Source organism: Rhincodon typus, chromosome 10, assembly GCF_021869965.1.
Source record: "Rhincodon typus isolate 14 chromosome 10, sRhiTyp1.1, whole genome shotgun sequence".
NCBI classification, from domain to species: domain Eukaryota; kingdom Metazoa; phylum Chordata; class Chondrichthyes; order Orectolobiformes; family Rhincodontidae; genus Rhincodon; species Rhincodon typus.
The window spans coordinates 47452372-47475198 of NC_063341.1; the positions used below are offsets into that span (position 1 = coordinate 47452372).

Below are 22827 nucleotides of genomic sequence, written 5' to 3' on the forward strand. Positions count from 1 at the left end.
CACAGATTAGCACGGAGGGCATGGGTTAAACATTTTGAAATTACCTTTCAAAAAGATCCCTCATCCAGACTACAGTTTACAACACAGTTTAAGAGATGTGTGAGGCAAGCTTTTCACACAAAGGGTGATGAGTGCCTGCAACACATTGCCAGAGGTGTTGGGGGAAGCAGACATAATAGCAGCATTCAAGAAGCACTTGGATGATTACTTGAATAGGAAGGGAATAGAGGGATACAGATCCTGCAAGTGAGGACTGTTTTAGTATTGAAAGGCAAGATGTGTTGGCGCAGGCTTGTAGGGACGAAGGGCCTGTTCCTGCAGTGTATTGTTCTTTGTACCTTTAAGGAGCTGTCTACCATTCCTCATTGAAACCTCGCTTGATTCCATGTAAGTTGTAGAGGGCTAGAACAGACCTTTGCCTGCAATCGAGGCTGACAGTTCAAGCATCCAGGTTTGCGATCTGCACCAGCCCATGCCATTATCGCACAGTGACAATAACTGGGGCGCTGGGGCCCTGGAATTGTTTCCAACCACCTTTTTCAAAGTTCTACAAAGTCTCCTGAACTCCACAAAAATCCAGCCATGATTTTCTCAGAGAGTCATAGGTTTTCAAATTATCTTCTGCAAAAGGCAGTAAAAACAGAATCTTTGACTATTTTTAAGGCAGAAGTAGATAGACTCTTGAGAAGAAAGGGGGATAGGCAGGAAAGTGGAGTTGAGATTCGAATCAGATCAGCCATGATTTTATTAAATGGAGGAGCAGGCTTGAGTGGGCCTAATGGTCTTTGACTGCTCCTAACCCATGCCTGTATGTTCAGCTCAATGACCTTTCATCAGAACTGTCTTACTTTCCTCCAACAGATGTTTGCATTGAATACTTTCTTTATTTACACAGGTATTATAATTCACAATAATGCATTTCCTACACTTAAATCCCTCAAACAGTTCTAATTACACAGTTCATTGATCTTAAACATATACCTGTTTTTCTTTTCAAAGATGTTGCCCATCCTGCTGAGTTTTTCCAGCAGTTATTTTTAATACAATCAGGTTTTCAATACCTGCAGCATTTTGCTTTTGTTTATTTAGGTTGGAACTTGGGCAAAACAAGAGGCAGAATCTTAGGTCCCTGCCAGTAAGTGTGCAGGCAGAGAGGGCAAAAAAACAAAATTCCTTTGTGGGAGTTTCTAGCTCCAGTCCTTACACTATTGGTGCTACAGTGATTTCCAAGGAACGACTTGCTCCTGACTAAGGGTTGAAGTCCCAAGTGCAGTCAATTAACAATCCATGGAATGTTACATAGCTGCAGGGCTGCTGTGATCAGTTGGCAGGGCTTCCGAAAAATCTAGCTGAAGAAATCAAAGAAAACAAGTATGTTCTTATCTGGAAAACTTCAGCTAGGTAGGTGTATACACAGAACTAAAGGTTTTGAGTACCCATTGTCATCTTGGAATTAGAACAAACGTTGCACGAGTGTACCAACAGAAGTCTTAATATAGAGCCTGCATTCAATAGTGTCTTTACAATCCATCAACACGGATTGACTATATTTCCTTGACCAAAGGAATTCCTCTAGACAGATTTCTTTTTTTCAGTATTTTTCGCTTCTTTTTTCAGTCTCAGTTTTATGGAATGCCCCGTGTGCTTTAGCATGTTGATTGAAGCCATTTTGTTATATAAGTGGCTATTCTGTAGATAGGTTATTCTCCATGGTTTAGTTACAGGCAGGGTGTGTGTGTGGGAAAGAAAAATAGTGGAAAAAGGGGACTTATTGATATAAACACTGCCCAATGAGGATAAGAAATGCACTTTGGTGACCAAAGTACTATGTGACTTTATTTTTGTATTACTCTGAACCAGAAACAATCAAACTCAGTGGAGGAGTACTCATTAACAATCAAACTAACAGAAAGACAGCACTTAAGTTTCAATTCAACTTGAATTCACCAAAACATTTGATTTTCAAGAAATATTTCTCCCTTGAGATTGAAGGATACTTTGGGTAATCTTCTCCTTAAGGGAAACCCCTGATCTGTGGCAATGACTCTTAGAAACCACAAAGTGAAGTAACTTTAGTTTTGGTCAATTGGTTAAAGCACAGACAGAAACAGATTACCATGGCTAAGAGGCTTCAAACTAAGAGACCACATAATCCACATTTGTAAAATGTGTTTGCCTAATGCAGCGTAATTGTTGTCTCCGTATGGAAACACACCCCATCTATTCAGCCACATTATTATTACAGAACATTTGGTAAACTTGTACCATTTATTTTGTCTGAACCAGTGGAGTAATATTGGCCTGGATAATGACCAACTGCTGAAATGTGCCTCTTTACGGTCAAAGCACTACACTGCCGCTATTTCAACATAGAACTCAATGTGTAAAGAACCATATTAGATGTGCAAGCAACTATTTTACTTTCACATAACTCATTGCAAAGGTCATTGGGAATATTGTGCACAATTCTCACAACTCACTCTTCAAAAAAAATGACAAAAAATTGGAGGATTCAGAGGTTCCAGAAGAATCTCACCAAGTTATAAGCAAAAATGCAGAAAATTAAACTTGTTTTCAGCGTACAATGGAAAGTTGTATGGATAATGCCCTTTTAATAGTTTTATCTTCCTAACCCCAAGCAAAAAAGAACTTGGATAAGTAACTAATTAACAAGGGCATATATAAACATTTTATGTTATATCAGTCAATAGGCAATTTTCGAAAAATATGACTCTGTACTATGCTGAGGCCGCATAAATGTCAATAATATCATTAAAGTGGTTAAGATTGAGTAAAATAAGCTGCAATATTAGACAGTTACTATGAAATTTCACAAGATTATTTTAGGAGGTTTTAGAAAAAGGATCACATTATTTATTCTTCTCAGAGATTTCATTTGTGATAGCTCAACATGCTCAGAGGCTTTAAGAGTTACATTGATATGCATGCAGTCTATGGAAAGAACACGTGTTCTCTGTGACTAAAAGCCCTTTCCACATATGCTTATGTATTATAACATAGATCTGCATTTGGAAGTCAATTGCTGTAAAACCCATAGGACCATACGGTTGCTCTTTCATCAGAGAGCGACGACTGGTAGTGGTTTAACCTGAGGGTCACAATGCCTTAGGCCAGGGAAAAGGCTGAGAAGGAGAATAGTTCATGGTAACCTCAGCCTTTGTTGGAATTGAATCCATACTGAGGGCATCGCAACTGACCCCTTGTGTACAAACAGCATTCAGACATTTCTCAGAGGTGATATATAACTAACTCTTATTATGTCAAAATGTAACAGATTGAACAGGATATTTCAATTGATTTAAATTTATTTTAAATTAATTTTACTTGTTAAGAAGTATCTTTAATGCAAATAATGTGTTGAAATTGGAATACTGGCTTTTTAAAAATAACTGAATCATACCACATTTATGCACAATTTAGAAATTAATCACAGCTCTTAGTCACAGTGTTGCAAATTATGTCTTAACAGCCACATCAAAGAACAAATTAAACACAATTAATCTGTAATTTATAAGTACTTTTTTTTATGATTGTCATAATTGCAGGTGCACACCCTTTAACATTGCCATCTAGATAATGAACACTAGTGTGTTGCATAGTACTGTCTGTGGTCTTGTGAGGCATTAAAGCATTTAGAAAACAAGCACAAACCTTCATTCCAAATTAAGAAATATGAAAGACAACACAAAAAAAAATGCCATACCCCTTTTCACGGCAGTAAACACACCCCTTTTATTTCAAGTATTCTTCCTCATTAACTTTTGAGTGAAAACATTATAGCAGAAAGTTAAATGTACTGTGAATAAAAGCAAGAGCTCCACAGTACTGTAATGTCCTTAGAACCTGCACTTTTCCTTTTTTTATTTTAAAAATTTAAACACAGCAATTAAAATCAGTCAGTATTAACTGATAACAGTCTAACTTACTCAGTTCAACTATCTGACACATTTAGCAAAATGTAGCTGCTAATGAAACAAAGCAATCTACGATTGTTAGGCTAGCAGAAGCTCAGAGTTCTATTAGTGCAATACATCATAACAGGAACATGATTAGGGGCAGGGTTTGGTTGGGAGAGGATTGGCGGGGAGAAACAAAGGAAAGAGAGAAAGGGAAACCAAATTAAAACTTTCACATCAGCTGAAAACTAACAGTTAATTGTTACATAAAACTATCGCAAAGTTGTTATATTATTGTAATGGGAGCTTTTAAAAAAAAGTGAAGCAAACTGCCTTAAATATTTTAGGTCTTCTAGGTATTATTTAACATGTTTTGAAATATGAAAAAAATTCTTTATATTTAAAGGGATGACATTAAATTCGACACGCCAATAATAATGCAACACAAAAACCCCTACTGCAACAATTCATGGTAACGTTCGGTATTGATTAAATAAGTACTAAAACGTTTTTTTTTTAAATGCTTCTCACTTTTTTGTGAAAGTACTTCCATTACATATTCACAACATTTCTCCAGGACAACAAAATATCTATGTGGCACAAACCCAGAAAGACATCCAAGACTGTCGTGTATATATTTACAATAAATAAGATACATTTCTCTGATACATTAATACAAAAGAAGGACAAAATACAGTACACTGTCAAATACTCTGCAGGAATGTATTACCTTGCATAGTGACAAGTTACATTACAGAGCTAAGAGTTCAGGCAACACCATGACAACAAAGAATCTAGTAAATAATAACGATAAGCCTCTAGCAAGGCTTTGTTGGCAAACCTGGGTTGCACGTATACCGCTGTCAATGCACATCATAGACATTTCGCAGATAGGAGTCACTTAAATTTGAAAATGAGGAAAACAGAGATGATATGACTGCTAAATGTCTTGTATTCATTAATGTGCATTATGGCATTTCTCACAAAATCACAGTGTACACAGGAACTACCACCAATTTGCAATTTTCAAAAGGATCCTTGGTCCAACTTAAATTCAAAATGGTATTCGCAATAGAGTGGGAAAAAAATGCCAGCTACCCTGTTTGAAATGTCAGCTCGCTTCCAAACAAAAATAAAACAGTAGCAGATCGGCAGCTCAGGACTTTCCCCCAAAACTGAAAATAGTGTTAAGAAAATGCTAAACTATTCATACATATTTGATTTTTTTTTGTTTGCAATAGTGTATGGATACAAAGTCAAACATGCAGCTTTAAGTAACCTCCAAAAAAAGGTATTTATAGTTAAATGCTGATGACCCACTTCCCTCAAACTGGGAATTATCAACTATGTTTTTTTGAAATTATCACATGCAAATTTGTGTGATAGCTGCAAGTTCTGCCCTGTCTTACAGTCTACTGATTCTTTACTTTTTACACGACAGCTTCCAGGTTGATCTCTCCCACACTTTTCCACATTCTGTTGTTGTTCTCCTGGTGATGAAATTCTTGCAGTATCTTGCACTGCTTTTTGCTCACATAAAGCTTCCACAACTGGCTCAGGTTTTAACAGCGAACCACAAACTATGCCCTTCTCTTCGAATTTCAGTTTTGAACTTTCAGGCTTTGATAAGGGTGTTGTGATGCTTGATACTGTAGCAGGGCTAAATGTGTTAAAATGTGGCCCTTCTTTATCATTCCTGGCTATCAAATCACGTGAACTTACTTCTTTCCTCTTCTCAGTCTCGGTTATCCCAGGGATGGCCAACTTCACTGGACCCAATACATTTTTGGCAACAGTGGCTAAATGGGAAACGAAAGGTGTTTTAACAAAGCTAGCTGGAGAGCATTTTGAGCTACCTGTGCTTTCCATATTTATCACAGGTTGAGTTTTGGTGTCAGGCCTCTCACTTTCCTTTAATATTTGCTCACTTTGGCTTGAAATTCCTTCCATTTCCTCTGCAGTGGAATGTTTAAGATACTTGGTATTATTTGAATGAAAAGACTTTGCACCAATTCCAAATGAACCTTTTTGCTTATTCACAATTTGGCCTTTGACCTCAACATTTGGCTTGCAATCAGTTTGCATAGCATCCTTTTTAGGATCATCAATTCTCTGGGGATGCTCTAAGGTATGACGTGACACCAGCTTGAAAAGCTGATGTTGATCATCTGTTTCCGGTAGTTTGTAATGTTCATCCTCTGTAGGTTTTCTATGCACCATCTGATTGAGAGGGGTGCTACTGCTATCAATACCAGCTTCCAACAAATCCATTTGAATGTCTTGATGTATTTTGAATGCTGCTGTCTTCCTGAGTTCTTGGTTTGATGGTTCCTCCGTGGCTTTTCGCATTGAAAGTATTTTGGGTGAATCATTAACCTTTGTGGTAACACAATCCATTAGAGGCTGTTTTACTTCAATAATTTTCAAGTCTCTGGAATCTGTTTTATCCTGGCCATTCTTCTCTACGCCCAAGACATCGTGCTCTAGTACAGCCTTTTCCCCAGATACAGTGTAAGTTGAAGATTCTTCTGACTGATAGTGTTCTGCTATTTTATGTGGTGCTGAACTTCTCATTTCTTTAGACTCAGATAAGAACATAGAGCTGAGATCATCCTCTGAAGAATCTCTACTTTCTGCTTTACGTGAATTATAACACGTTTCAAGTAAATTTGAAACATCAGTTTGAGCAGAAGACCGATGCAACTTTCTCCCTTCCTGGCTATCTTCTGAACCTTCATCACTTTCATCTTCAGAGATGTCTACCTCGTGAATGGCATCTTGCTTTTGTAATGCTTCTCTTCTTTCTGCTCTATCATGTCTTATTGCTACCAGTTTGTCATTCAATTTTCCCTTACTCATTCCTTCGGATGATTCTTGCCTACCAATTTTTCGGGCAGCAGGTTGCTTTAGTGTCCCCTTTTCCGCAGGGCCACGTTTGCTGCCTTGTGTCTCATTAGCAGATTCCTGTAAACTCTGCAGACTGGGGTCTCTCTGCAGCATTTCTTTCTTAAATTCTGAGTGTGAAATGTCCAGGCTGTGTTTTCGGGAAGATGACAACTTCTTTTCAGATGACAGAGTGGCAGTCAATTTTTCAGCTGACTGCACCCTCTTTAATAAAGGTGATCTTGGAGGTTCTGCACTCTTAGGCCTGGAGATCTGCCGCACCAGTGGTGGGGAAGAGTGTAATTTAACTGGAAATGATTGTGCTGCATTCGAACTGCCCAGAGAATGTGAAGGCAATGGAGATGGGGATCGCTGAGGAGATGTTGGCTGAGGAGTGGGTGATGGTGTGCGAGCGAGAGGAGAAAGGGGGATATTCCCTGCAGACTTGCGTCTGGGTGACCTATACTGTCGCTGAAGTTTGGGAGCCAATCCTTGGAGGGAGCTCGGACGAATGTGACCAGAACTGGCTGGAGAATTTGGCACACTGGAGCTTGGAGAACTGCTCTGTGAAGAATTACCACCAACTAGAACGACAGAAAGCAAAACATGGGATTATTATTCAACAAGAAGACAATAACTTAAAGATCATATCCAAATGATATTCATGAGATGAAAACTGCTAAAAATAACCATACAATAATAAAAAAAACCTGTAAAGCTAGTTATTTGTCTCCAATTAATAATAAATAAATATAAATTAATTTCTTCATTGTTCCCAATCATAGGCATAGAAGGAATTAAAAATTGCTGTTTGGATAATTCTGTCTTCGTTATTTCATCACTCTACCGTCACCCAATTACTAATGTGAGAGACAAGTGAGTGATCCAGTAAATGTATTGTTTGCATAATTTTTATTAACATATTCATAATTGTCTGGCCACAATATATTGGGTATATATGGGTGTATGAGTCGATGGAGTTGGTGGTGTTGTCAACTAAGTATTTCAGTTTCCATTGTAGTTCTTTGGCTAGTCTATATGTTGGCGTGCCTGGTAGTGAGACAATAGATCTGAGGAGGACCCCTGGTTTGTATATCTTAGACAGTCCATTTAATTGGGATGTGCTGGATCCTTCTGGCTTCATATTTTTGTAGTCTGTCTTGCTGATATCTCCTGAGTTGTGTAATTTCTTCAGGGTTGGTGTAATCCAGCTCTCTAACAGTGCATTTTCTTTATACTACTGTACTCTAAATTGGGAACATGTTGGATTTAATAACCTTTTTTTTTGTTTCATGCTATATAATCCAAATGAGAAGTAGTTCTGGTAGCATTTGTGGAAAGAGAGCCATTGTGTACATTTCCTATTGACAATCTTTCATTATAAGTGGAAAGAGTTGGAGATCTAACAGGTTTTAAATAAGTGCAAAGTCAGGGGTGTTATGACTTTTGGCTTATCAGGTATTCAAAGTCACCTATTTGCTTTTCATCAATATGTTTTTATCATCATTGAGTGAAAAAGGAGTGAAATGATTAACGAACACATTCCTAATTCTGAAGAACTAGTTTTTGTGCACTTAATTATTGTCAAAGACAAAGCTATGTTTCAAAATGACTTAGTTTGGTAACAAAGTATGTAACAGGGCTATTCGTATATATCTGCTGTGCTCCTCCAGCTCCACACTGTGTTATCTCTGACTCCAGCATTGGCAGTTCTTACTATGTCTATGGGTATTTTTATACGTATATAATTTAATTAGTTTGGAATTAGGTTCTGTACTGAGTTTTGTAGTTGTTTTGTTTTATTTTTAGACGTATCAGTTAGAATGATAGTTAAACATTCTGTGGTGACAACTGTATCTTGTAAGCAGATACATAAATCGCTCACTTGTATCATCTTCTCTGGTAAAGATCTTTGTAGATGGTAAACTAAGTTGACAAACTATTACAAAAGAGGTGATCTTACAAAATGGCTTGTCAAAGAATGAATCAGGAGACTGTTGGAAGTGACGTCAGCTAAATGGCACATACTTTTAAAGAAACATATCAGAAACTGGGCATACACTACCTAACCAATTCAAGAGTGGCTATGACCTGTTCGTGCACGAGTAAGTGAATTAGGATTCAGGATGCCTTTGATCATGCACAGGAATACTTCTAGCAAGGGTTAATAAGGGCCAGGTTGGAGTGCTTTCGTTACAAGTAGTCATCAAACCAGAACAAAGGTTACCTCAGAGTACAATGGGATCTGGGTTGAGGAATGGCAGATGGAGTTTAATTTAGATAAATGTGAGGTACTGCATTTTGGAAAGGCAAATCTGAGGAGCGCTTATACACTTGAATGCTGAACTAGGAGATCTTGGGGTGCAGGTTCATAGCTCCTTGGAAGTAGAGTTGCAGGTGGACAGGATAGTGAAGGTGTTTGGTACGCTTGCCTTTATCGGTCAGTGCATTGAGTATAGGATTTGGGAGGTCATGTTGCAGCTGTATAGGTCATTGATTCGGCCACTTTTGGAATACTGTGTGCAATTCTGGTCTCCCTGCTACAGGAAGGACGTTCTGAAACTAGAAAGGGTTCAGAAATGATTTATGAGGATGTTCCTGGGTTGGAGGGTTTAAGCTATAGGGAGAGGCTGAATAGGCTGGGGCTATTTTCTCTGGAGTGCAGAAGGCTGAGGGGTGACCTTATAGAGAATTATAAAATCAATAGGGTAAATAGGCAAGGTCTTTTCCCCGGGTTGGGGGGAGTCCAAAACTAGACGGCATAGGTTTAAGGTGAGAGGGGAAAGAAATAAAAGGGACCTAATGGGCAACATTTTCATGCAGAGGGTGGTCCGTGTATGGAATAAGCTGCCAAAGGAAGTGGTGGAAGCTGGTACAATTACAATATTTAAAAGGCATCTGGCTGGGTACATAAATAGGAAGGGTGTGGACAGATATGGGCCAAATACTGGTAAATGGGACTAGATTTATATAGGATACCTGGTCGGCATGGACAAGTTGAACCAAAGGGTCTGTTTCCGTGCTCCACATCTCTATGACTCGAAGAGACCTGTGCCTAGTCAATAGTGGCATAAGCTTGGATTTTGAAGTGGATTGACTGTAAAACCACTGCTTCATTCAACTTCATTTCTTTTGTACTTGGTATGGTAAATTTGATAAGTTATGTAAAAACTTTGTTTTTACCTGGAAAGAGTCTTGTAACTTTTAGATAGACTGAATTTGAGAGCGCCTATAATTTTAATTGATTCAGATCTTATATTGAAATATTAAAGTACGCACCAAAATCTTACATATTCTGTCTCAGTAGTTCCAAGCTATATTGACAGTAAATTGGTTGGTAGTACAGGATTTAAATGTTGTTAAAAAGAGACTCCAAGTTAAATGGTTGTCATCTTGCCCCCATTAGGACTGGAACCTAAGAAACCAAACTTTGAAACTTGACAGGAAGAAGATAAGAACTGATTTGGGAGTCCTTGTGCATGAATCACAGAAAGCTCGTATCCAAGTTCAGTGGGTAATTGGGAAAGCAAATGGAATGTTGCCTTTATCTCAACGGGAATGGAGTATAAAAGAAGGGGCATTTCCTAAAACTATACAAGGCACTAGTCAAACCACAGATGGAATACTATGAACAAAATTTTGGCCCCTTATCTAAAAAATTGGAGGCAGTTCACAGAAGGTTCATTAAGTTGATACTGGTATGAAGGGACTGTCTTATGAAAACAGGTTGAGCATTTACTCACTGGAATTTAGACGGCAACCTTAATGAAACATATAAGATTCTTACTGGACTTGACAGGAGAATCTAGGACCAGAGGGCATAATATCATAACAAGGGGGTCACAGATTTAAGACAGAGATGAGGAGGAATTTCTTCTCTCAGAGGGTAGTAAATCCATGGAATTCTTCACCAGAGGGCTGTTCAGAATGGATTGCTAAGTACATTCAAAGTTGAGACAGACAGGTTTTTTCAATCAATAGGTCAATCCAGCGTTATAGGGAAAGATGTGTGGTGAGTTTTGCAAGCACAAATTGAGTTCAGCACAGTCAAAATGCTGCTTCTTGCGGATAGCCAAAAGGGGTGTGTTATTTGATATTGTTTGCCAGTCGTGAGATGTACAGCCTATGTACTTGGCACCACATCATCACAGAAACTCATATACCATATTACTTATCTGTGTGGAATGCAGAATTTCTTTTTGGACAGCAGCATCTTGCTAGTGGACAATACCAAACATGAAATATGCTCTGGATAAGTTTCTTCAAATTCAAAATCATCTTGTGCAACTGAATGAATGAATGGCATACAGATTGTTTGTACTTTCTCACAGCAGTTGAGGTTTTCGAGTGTTTTTAGTTTGAAGGTGGTAAGTTATCCCAGAATCATGGCACTAAACTGATTTCTGTTTTAATATCATTGATGGAGACCTCAATAATGGACCATGTAGAGGACTAAAGAATCACTAACAGCAGCTTCTAGATTGCTGCATTTAAGAGAGTATGTACAGACACCAGAATGACAATTTCACAGAATAACGACAGTGAATGCTGACATTTACGCCCCCACCATAATTATAAAATCCATGGAATATTCAATACAACACTGAGTCACTGACACAAAGCAAAATAGGGGAAGATAATCTTGAGATTAAGTTAGAGTTAAAATTGATGGAAAACAAAAGTTTAAAAAATTGACAATGTTTTAGATCTGAAGTGACGAGGCTCCACTTTCTAGGTACAAATTTTCAATCCAACAAAGTTTGTTTTTAAGTAATTAAGACTTATCACTCTCTTAAAATTGCACTTATGCTGGAATGGACAGACTAACTTTTTATGACAAGTATATTGGGTATCCAACACTAAGTGTTATAATTTGAGAATCATATAGAGAATTATAAAATCTCACCATCATCGTTCATCTACTTTTTTGATATCAAGAATTTTATAAATATTTAGTTTAAGTGTAGAAAATATAGACATTTGAGTTTATCGTATTGACCAGATTGCCAATTGCTCCACTGATCTTGAGTACTGTTTACATTGTCACTTATTTTCAAAAAGGTCATTCTGTTATCGTAGATTTTCTGATTTAAAATCAAGAGATGAAAGGGAGAAGTACTAAAGGAAAGACAACAGATCAGTAAACACCCATCACAGCAGCCTGGCATAGTGTATAGCACTGTCATACTGTGTCCTGAAACTATCCTATTTTCTAATGTTATTTCCTAATTCTGGAACTCCCTTCTTAACAGCACTGTGAACGCCCCTACAGCCCAAGGCCTGCAGCAGTTCAAGAAAGCAAGTGACCACCACCTCCTCTGGAACATTTAGGGATGGGCTGTAACAAATGACACCCGTATCAATAAATAAAAGAAATCCCAAAGATTAACTGGTGAAGTTCTAGAATTTTAAATACAAGCAGTGAAAATAATATGCGAGCTGTAAAAACAATTCCTACTGAAATGTTTTGGAACATTTTCCTGTAATTAAGCAGTTAAGGGCCACCTGACTCCATCTTCAGCATCTCCACAATATGAATAAGACTATTACTTCAATGCAGAAATGGTATCTACCTGAGTGTACAGAATCTGGTGTGGACCTATAACTCTGGGTTGGTGAGCGAGGGGAAAGGTTGTGGGTTGGTGAACCTGGCACACTTTCTCCAGATGAAAGCGATCGATTCAGGGAGGACAAACTCCGACTTGTATGTAGCAATGTTGCTTGCTTTGTAACCTTTCGGAAGAGTGAGCTTCTTTTCTTACTGCAAATTAAAAAGTAGAAGTAATAAATTGAACATAATAGAATTAAAAGCCTGATGTGCTTTAAAAAGTCAAGGTGAATCAATGTTTCCACCAATAAAGCAAAGCACAAAATGGATTCAGAGAAAATTATATCGCCTGTCACTTCAGGTACTAAGCAATGTAAAGACATCATTCAGTGACAGTGTGTGCACTGGCCACTCTGTAAGTTAGCTTTCTGTAGTATAACACTCTGAACTGGCCATGAAAAGGAATGACAAAAGTTAGCCAAGAGACCAAATCATACATTCAGAAGAATGGACAACTTGCAGTGATATCAACAATTGTAATTAAGCAGTTAAGGACCACCTGACACTAGAAAAACTGGAAAACTATATATAAGGTGTGCTGACATGTATGCTTTGCAATAATTTATTTTTTCCAGTTTTTATCCGATTGTAATGGTGCTAGAAAGCTCTTGCGGCTGAAATTAGAGACAAAAATTAAAATAGAGAACCATGTTTTACTTTGCATTATGTTTTAGTAAGTGTAAGGCTATGCAATCTTACTTCAAATTGACACTGCAAAGCAGTCATGTAGGAATTATCACAGCAAAGGCAGGAGTTGTATCCTCACTACTGTGGCTTCCTGCTCAGTTGCTTACTGATACTGAGCAGCAGCAAAATGAAAGCAAACAGACAATAATTATTCTCATTTAAAATTCAATGGTTATATTTCCTAGATCCTATGAAAAAGAAAATGGCTGCTGAACAAAATAAAAGCTAGTTACTCATCAATAATTCTTAAACAACTCATTACTGTAAAGATTTAAAGCCTGTTGGCTCATTTCAACAGTGAGTCCTAAAAGTGTAAAATTAAATGGGAAAAACTGGTGTTATTCTGTAATTTCTGCTGAAAAGTACCTTTCTTGGCCATCTTTAGTTTTACCCTTCTTATTCCTCCTTGCCATCTTTGACTTGTAGTTAGATCTCCGAGCTGGCCCAATTTTGATTGAAGTATTCTCAAGAGGAGTTGTCGATATTGAAACCTTGTTTCCACTCTATGAACAGATATTAATTGCAAAAAAAAATCATTTATTTGCTTCATATATTCAGCAAATATTTAGGCAACTTCATGCACCATTTCGACTCTACTCCTCATCATTAATATCTGAGGGTCACCATTGACAAAAAAACTTAACTGAACCGGCCATATCAATGCAATGACAGAGAATTCAATGGCGTGTAACTTAGCTCCTGACTCTTCATCACCTACAACAAGGCACAAATCCAAGTGTGATGCGATATCTCCTTAGCCCAGATGAATGCAGCTTTAACAATACCATCAAGGGCAAAGCAGTCCATTTAAATGGCAAGTTCCCATGGCACATCAGGGCCAGAGGCAAACAACTTGCCTTTTTTGAGATTCCAAAAAAGATTTTGGGGTAAATGTCACCTGGGTGCATTCTCCATGGTAATGTCTTGACCATAGTCAACATGTTGACCAATCAGCACCCTTGGCAAAACAATGTTGCCCTTGAGATTCTGGACTCTTGTGTCAGTTTTGAGGAGTGCCAGATAAAAAGCGTTGACTGGCATCCATTTTTTTTCCAGCAATACTCAGGTTCTGTAACCCCAAGTGACTATTCCAATTACTTCTTGCTTAATGCTATTGTGCAACAGTGTAACCAAATTTAGGGGACAAAAATAGTTTCATCCACATTTTCACCCCCTTGTCCATTTTACTTCCTAACCTTCTGAGCCAAACATTGAAATATAGAAGACAGGAGCAGGAGGAGGCCATTTGGCCCTTCGAGTCTGCTTCACTATTCATCACGATCATGGCTGATCGTCCAACTCAACAGCCTAATCCTGCTTTCTCACAATAGCCTTTGATCCCATTTTCCCCAAGTGCTATATCTAACCGCCTTTTGAATACATTCAACGTTATTGCATCAACTATTTTCTGTAATAATGAATTCCACAGGCTCACCACTCTGTGGGCGAAGAAAAGTCTCCTCATATCTGTCCTAAATTGTCTACCCCGAATCCTCATACTGTGATCCTGGTTCTGGACACACCTACGATTGGGGACATTCTTCTTGCACCTACCCTGTCTAGTCCTGTTAGAATTTTATAAGTCTCTACGAGATCTCCCCCCTTCATTCGTTTGAACTTCAGTGAAAACAATCCTAACCTAGTCAATTCCTCCTCATGCATCAGTCCTGCCATCCCTGGAATCAGCTTGGTAAACCTTCGCTGTACTCCCTCGAAAGCAAGAACATCCTTCCTCAGAAAAGGAGACCAAAACTGCACACAATATTCCAGTGTGGCCTCACCGATGCCCTGTACAACTGCAACAACACATCCCTGCTCCTGTACTCAAACCTCTCACAATGAAGGCCAACATACCAGTTGCCTTCTTTACCGCCTGCTGCACCTACATGTTTACCTTCAGCGACTGGTGCACAAGGACACCCAGGTCCCGCTGCACACTCCCCTCTCCTAATTTACAGCCATTCAGGTAGTAATCTGCCTTCTTGTAATTATACTGCATCTGCCATTGATTTGCCCACTCACCCAATCTGTCCAGATCATGCTGAAGGATCTCTGCATCCTCATCACAGTTCACCCTTCCCACCCAACTTGGTATCATATGCAAACTTTGAGATGTTATATTTTGTTACCTCATCCAAATCATTAATATATATTGTGAATAGCTGGGGTCCCAGCACTGATCCCTGTGGCACTATTTCCTGCAAATTTGAAAAGGACCCATTAATTATTACTCTTTGTTTCCTCTCTGCCAACCAGTTTTCTATCCATCTCAATACACTTCCCCCAATCCTATGCACTTTAATCTTGCACAATAATCTCTTATACAGGACTTCACCAGATGCTTTCTGAAAGTCCAAATATATCACATTGACTGGCTCTCCCTTGTCAACTCTACTAGTTACATCTGCATAGAATTCCAACAGATTTGTCAAGCATGATTTTTCCTTCATAAATCCATGCTGACTCTGTCTGATCCTGCCACTGCGGTTCTTCGTTAGCTCGCCGAGCCAGTTGTTCCGTGGTGTGCAGACATTTTGTTACCATTCTAGGCAACATCATCAGTGCGACCTCTAATCAAAGCGTTGGTGTTCTGCTCCGTTCCAAATTTATATCATCCTCTCGTGTGATCTGCATCCACAAACTGAGCTACAAATTTTTGCCAAGATCCTGCTATGGTTTTGCTATGCATTCCTTGAATGTTTGCCATTGCCTATCCACTGTCATCCCTTTAAGTAACTTTCCGCAATCTATGAGGGCCAACTCACACCTCGTATCTTCATGGTTTCCTTTATTAAGATTCAGCAGCCTCGTCTCTGAATCAACTACCTCACTCTCCATCTTAATAAAAAATTGTATCATATTATGGTTGCTCATCCTCATTGCATAGCTTGAATGGCAATGATACCCTTCTTATTACACAGTACTCAGTCTAAGATAGCCTGCTCTCTAGTTAGTTCCTCCACATGTTGGTCAAGAAAACCATCCCGTATACAATCCAGGAATTCTTCCTCTATGGCATTCTGGCTTATTTGATAATCTCTTACTTTCATCCAGGAGTTAGCCTATACGATCAGGTTTACTCCTCCTTTTCTGTTTTGACTGTCCTTTGAATATGTTGCATACCCTGTAATATTTAGCTCCCAGTCTGGGTCACCTTCTAACTATGTGTCTAATAATAGATTATCTCTATTTGCGTCACCAGTGATGGCAGTGGTAAACTATCTTCTTGAATCACTGTAGTCCAATTAGTGTAGGTACACACACAATGTTATTAAAAAGGGATTCCTAGGCCTTTGATCTAGTGACAGCAAAGGAATGAAAACTTAGTTCCAAGTGAGGACATTTGGAGCCTTGCAGTGGGTGAAAGAAACTTGCGGTGGGGATGTGGTAAATCTGCTGTCCTGGTTACGTTGAGTTTTTGGTTAAGGAATAAGGCCTAATGATATATAGTGCATCTTTTGGTGGTCCACACTACTGTCAGTGTGTGCTGGTGGTGCCAGGAGTGAATGATCCAGCAGATGATCCTGGATATGGTCAAGATTCTTGAGGGTCAGAACTGTAATTATCTAGGTAAGTAAAACGTATTCCATTGAACACCTGACTTGTATCTTTTAGATGATGGACAGGTCTGACCGACTCTCAGAACGTTGGTCATGAGGGAATTCAATGTTTATAATCCCACTGAATATTAAGTTAGATTTACTCCCTTTGGAGATAGTCATTGCCTGGCTCTTGTGTGCCAGTCATCACTGCAAAGCAGAATGTTGGCCAGATGTTGCTGCAAATGGTGATAGACAGTTTCTGTATTATAGGAGTTGTAAATGTGACTGAATACTATGCAAATGTCAGAAAACATTCCTGTTTCTGACTTTATGAAGGAGGGAACATCATTGATGAAGCCACAGAAGAAGGCTGCACCAAAGACAGAGCCATTAGGAACTGGATAAATGGATAAAATGGTTAGCTTTCACCAACTAACTACAGCTACTTTCTTTTGCTCTAGGTAGGAGTCTAGCCAGTGCAGAACTTTACCCCAATTCCCACTGATATCAATTTTACTAGGATTCCTTGATGCCACAATCAGACAAATGTTACCTTGGTGTCAATGACGGTCGGTCACACCATACTGCTGGAGTTCAGCTTTTCTGACCATATTGGAGCAAGGGTAATAAGGAGGTCTGGAACTGAGTGGCCCTCTCAAAACCCAAAGTGATCAGCTCAGTGGTGCTGAGTAAGTTCCACTGATAGCACTGCCAATGTCATGACTTTGCTGATAATTAACAGTACAATGATGAAACAGCAATTGGTTGGATTATATTTGCCCTACTTTTGTGTATAGGACATACTTGTGCAGTCTTCCCATTCCTGTAGTTATGTAGCTGTACTACAGCAACTTGGCTAGGATGATATCCAATTCTGAAGCACCAGTACTTAACATTACATGAGGAATGTTGTCAAGACCCATAGCCTTGGCAGTATACAGTATCCAGTTACTTCTTGACATCATGTGAAGAGAACCTAATTGCCAACTTTGAATGAAGGGCCTATGGAGGCAGAGATGGACTATCTGTTCAGTATTTGTGCCTGAATGAGAATATAAATGCTTCAGCCTCGACTTTTGCATTCATGTATTGGGATCTGCCTCCTCTTCCTACTGGATTTATAAATATTTTAAATACATTTTGACTTTTGTAATCTTAAACAAAGAAAATATAAATATTTTAACTGGACAGATTTTAAATTATAATGCATACAGTTTAAAGCTTAATGTAAAGCTTTTATAAATAACAATAGTATTTTATCACTTTGTTCACAGATAAAGCTACTCGTTTGGAAATCCAATCCAGCTGTGGAAGGTTTGCGGTTCTGAGCCACCTATGCCAGTGTCTGATTTAGTGTCCTGCCAGCTAACTAGGTTTGGCTATCAGATGAAGATATTTGCAATCTTAGAATCTAAGCAGAAATAAGTTGGTTCAGTATGCTACACAGACTTCAGAATTAACAAAACAAGCCTGAGCATCCAACATCTAGAAATTCACTACATCTCCTGCCAATGCACTGAAACAGGAGGTCAGTGATCTTCAAGTCATAACTTTGTGCCTGCACTACAACTGAAAATTGGAACTCAAAGTGGTGCACCTATTATTGCTGCCTCTTTCTTCCCATGCTGTTCTGCACTCCCTTAGCCACTCACTGTCTTGTTTGCTGGCCTTGTGCATACAAGGTACATCCCAGCTCCTGCAGCTAAACGTTGTAATTCTTACATTTTTAATATTACATATACACTTATGGATTTTAAACAGTCAGTGGGTCTCAATGCCTTTGGCAGTGATGTCTTTTGAGAATAGTTGTGGTGTTTAGCAAGTGGCTATTGCATTAACAATATGGTGTAATCACATGAGCTGTGTGTGCACCCTCTGCAGCAAACACAGTACAGAAAATAGGTTACTTGCATGAATGACGCTGTTCACACTAACCAGAGTTGGAAACGAAACATAGTCTATTAACTTTTACATCAGACATTTCCTATGGAAGGAAATGAATACTACCTTTAATATGAGTTCGACCACTTCTGTGTGAACTAGGCCATGGACAGGCTCCCCATTGACATGAGTTATCAGGTCCCCTGCTTGCAGGCCAGCTTCATGAGCAGGTCCGTCTCCTTCGACATGCTGCAATACAAAAGAAGTTAACAGTTCAGCAAAGAAAGCTGTTCTAATTTATAAAAGAAATGTCATTGTTATTTGCAGAGAAACAAAGTAAATCTGCTTACCCAAACCATATGGTGAACTGTAAAGACATCACTCTCTCCCATATACACTCGAATAGCTCGAAGGGTAAAGCCATATTTTTTTCCAGCTCTGTGGATAATGATTGGAGGCTTCAGATTGCTCACGGCAGGAAAAAAATCACGGTTTGGTGAGGAATCCCGTGAGGATGGATTAGACGACAAAGAGCGTGGTGACATAGGGCTGGCTAAGGGAGAACCAGTATGGTGGTCTAAGTAAATAGAGTATAGAAAAGCAGTCATTCAATAAGGCTACTTCCCATAGTTTAATTACCAAAAATAATATTCTGCTTTTGGCTAGTTAACTAATTAGTCCATCCATTTTATCCAGCACTACATGGAGATTTTCTGTTGATCCATATCTAGAAGTGACTTCCTTAAATATGCATTTCAACTAGTTTAAGAAGTTACAGAAATTGCTCTGAAATAGTATAAAATTGTCCACTATTACAAATAGGATCTGTTACTAGTGCTTTGCTGGAGTACAGGACAACAGTTGGCTTCACCCCAGCCTACTTTATTAAATGAGGGAACTATGTTAATCAGATATTATTTCAATAGCAGGACATGTTAAATGTTTGTACTATTTTCAAATCTTACTTTTGTTGAGATCTTTATGTTCATCATTCAAACCTAGTTGGATCAATCCATATTAATTGTCCACTGTTATTACCCCTTGCTAAGTTAAAGCAAATGATCACAAGATATTCAAATGTTTCACTGAAGAAAATTAACTTAACAAGGAAATTAAGGAGGACTTTGATCATGATTTCTGTTCAGTTTCATTCAACCTTTTAGGCATTTATGGATGAGTTTCGCAGTCTGTTGTGCTTGTTAAATGCTCGCAACAGAAAAGTATTATTCAGCATTTTGTTACTCTATATGTCTAAAATTATTCCCAAACCGCAACAAGGATATCAGAATTAGGAATTCTCTGTTATTCAGTACCATCATCATTGACCTTTGGCTTCAACTCCACTTTCCAAACTGCTTCCTTTATAGCTTGAGTCTGAAAGTTCAAAATCTGTCCAACCTGACCTTGAACATATACTAGAGTGGACCAGCTGAATTCTTAGGAAGAGATTTCTAAAGATTCACAACTTGCTGTGTGAAGAAATTTCTCTTCATTTCAGTCTTAAATAATCAACCCTTACTCTTAGACTGTGTCCTAAATTGCTCAGCCTCTCATCATTATGACCAATGCAGTGAACCTTCGCTGCATAAGCCCAAGGTGAATATATCCTTCTTTAACTATAGAGATGCAAGTACACCTAGTGTCCAGGTGTGGGCTCACAAAAGTCTGAGAAAACTTACTTATTCTTGTATTCCAGTCTCTTTAAAATAAACATTGATATGCCAATTGCCTTTCTTATTGCTTTCTGTACCCACATGTTAATTTTTTGTGTACTTTGTACAATACACCCAAGTCTCTCTGAACATCACATTTAAAATTTCAAACTTTTGAAAAATATTCTGCATTTCTATTCTGACTACTGAAGTGAAAAATCTCTTATGTCCATATAATATATGGCATCTGTCATCTTGTTGCTCACTAAAACTGTCTCTATTGCTTTGCAGACTCATTGGTTCCTTCCAGTTTATTTTCCCAACTAGATTTGGATCAACAACAAACTTGGACACATTACCATTGGTCTCTTTGCCCATCATTAATATAGACTGGACAAATCTGAAATACCAGCAAAGATTCCTGTTGCACTCCACAAGTCACAGCCTACTAACTTCAAAATGCTCCATTTATCATCACAGCCAATCGAATGGTAAAGCACTCCAATGGGTAAATGGCCTATTTGTCTACCCTTACAGTTACATTCTCAAAAAAATGCTAATGAATTTTTCATGTACAATTTTATTTTTGGAAACCATATTGACTTTTGCATGATCCCACTAAAGGTTATCAAACACATTGTTAAGACTCCACCAGAATAGATTCAAGTATTTCTTGATGCCAGATGTCAGGCTAACAGAAACGCTGCTTCCTATTTCTATCTCTTTTCTTGAAAGCAATGTTACATTTGCTAACTTTCAGTCTAGCGGGATTTTAGTAGACTATATGAAATTTTGGAAAATCACAACTGGTGCATGACTAATAGAGAGATTGAGTTTCACTATATGGAGGGAAGGTCTTATGAGGAAAGGCTGAGGGTCTTGAGGTTGTTTTCGTTGGAGAGAAGAAGGTTAAGAGGTGACTTGATAGAGACATACAAGATGATCAGAGGATTAGATAGGGTGGACAGTGGGAGCCTTTTTCCTCGGATGGTGATGGCTAGCACGAGGGGACATAGCTTTAAATTGAGGGGTGATAGATATAGGACAGATGTCAGAGGTAGGTTCTTTACTCAGAGAGTAGTAAGGGCGTGGAATGCCCTGCCTGCAAAAATAGTAGACTCGCCAACTTTAAGGGCATTTAAATGGTCATTGGATAAACATATGGATGATAATGGAATAGTTTAGGTTAGATGGGCTTCAGATTGGTTTCACAGGTTGGCGCAACATCGAGGGCCGAAGGGCCTGTACTGTGCTGTAATGTTCTATGTTCTATTGGTTTAATTTAGTTATAGCCATGCAATCCAGTGTATTTATTGATTAACCTAGCATTATATTATTCTGCCTATATAGACTTTAGTACTTTAATATAACATGACTCTGCATTATATCATTTCAATATGATGTGCATCATAGGATTTTGATCAGAATGAAGGTAACACACTAATGAATTAAGTATGGTGTAAATGGCAAGCGTCCCCTGTTTACTTTGATTTCATCTTACACAGCCAGGTTGCAAAAACGTGTAATCTTGAATGCTTAATATGCTCACATCTTCTCAACTTGTTAAATCCTGATCAGAAGGCTCTAGTGCTAACAACAAAGGTGCTTTACTATGGGAAGGGAGGAATAGAAAGGAAATTGTAGCTGTGTTCTACATTAACCTTGTTTTAATTCACACATTTTAGAAACAGAAGCAATTATATTTGGCTAAATATAACTTTTCTTATTAGATGTAATTTTGTAACAATGTATGTTTAAGTTTACGGCCATACAGTTCTTTAAAGTTTGATTACTAAAGACTAAATAGTCACTGAATGTACATCTTTTATACACTGTTTATTATGCATTTAAACTTTATTGACACTTTATAAAAGTTACACAACCTACTTTGTAATTTATTGCTTTAATGCTTTGTGGCCTTCTGTGTCAGCTTCCTATAGTTTTGGGTTTATAAGCAGGTTTTATGCTATATTCATTGTTTTAAAAGTAAAGTAACTTGCTCCAAGCCTGAACAGCTACTAGTAAAAGCATATTTTTGAGCAAGTTGGCATTCAAAAATAAGTAGTCACTGATGGGTGTTGGATTTAATGAGGGACTCTTTAAATTTTAGCAAAAACTGAAACAATGGGCTCAGAACATCAATCATGAGGTTATGATCATAATGAAGAGGATCATCCTATGGATAATTGACATTTTAAGGTACCAATCAAGGGACAGTGGAAAATGATAGCATTCAATATCCATCACTCTTAAGGGCCAATCACAGGTTAGTATTGAACCCCCTGCACAAATTATAAATAAGCCTTGCCTGGGCCAGTATTAAAAGTAATAATGTCATTGATTATTCTGTCAGTTGAGGTTTAGAAAGAATTAACAAGCACTAGCTTTTAGTGATCAATGTGCATGCAGCAAGTTTGACACTGAAGTTTGTCCAGTTGGAAGCAGATGAGAGGTGTTAGGGAGAGACGGACAACTAAGTGTCGACTGCGTGGCCTAAGCCGAAGCAAGAAGCAAGGCCTGTAGTAATCTTGTAAAGTTGTTGCCCTGCTTTATTAAGTATTATTTTAAGTGTCCTGAGTTGCTGGAATCTGGCCCACAAGGTCCTAGGGATCTGTTCACTTTTAACAACTTAAGTTTCTCTAGTCATTTTCATTGGC

At 38.3% G+C, this 22827-nt stretch overlaps 1 protein-coding gene across 2 annotated transcripts in view; it reads right to left on the minus strand.

The window, feature by feature from the left end:
* Positions 1–3727: 3727 nt before the first annotated feature.
* The window catches only part of mast2 (microtubule associated serine/threonine kinase 2), a 61530-nt gene continuing 42430 nt past the window's right edge, over positions 3728–22827 (minus strand). The window contains exons 16-20 of one of the 2 annotated variants that reach the window (XM_048601942.1): positions 18869–19071; positions 18645–18767; positions 13462–13598; positions 12374–12561; positions 3728–7384 (exon numbers count right to left, since the gene is read on the minus strand). In XM_048601942.1, coding sequence (XP_048457899.1) covers positions 5262–7384; positions 12374–12561; positions 13462–13598; positions 18645–18767; positions 18869–19071 — 2774 coding nt within the window. In that variant the 3' untranslated portion in view covers positions 3728–5261. Of the gene's footprint in view, positions 7385–12373; positions 12562–13461; positions 13599–18644; positions 18768–18868; positions 19096–22827 lie in introns of both variants that reach the window. The other variant, XM_048601944.1, reaches the window with a different exon arrangement.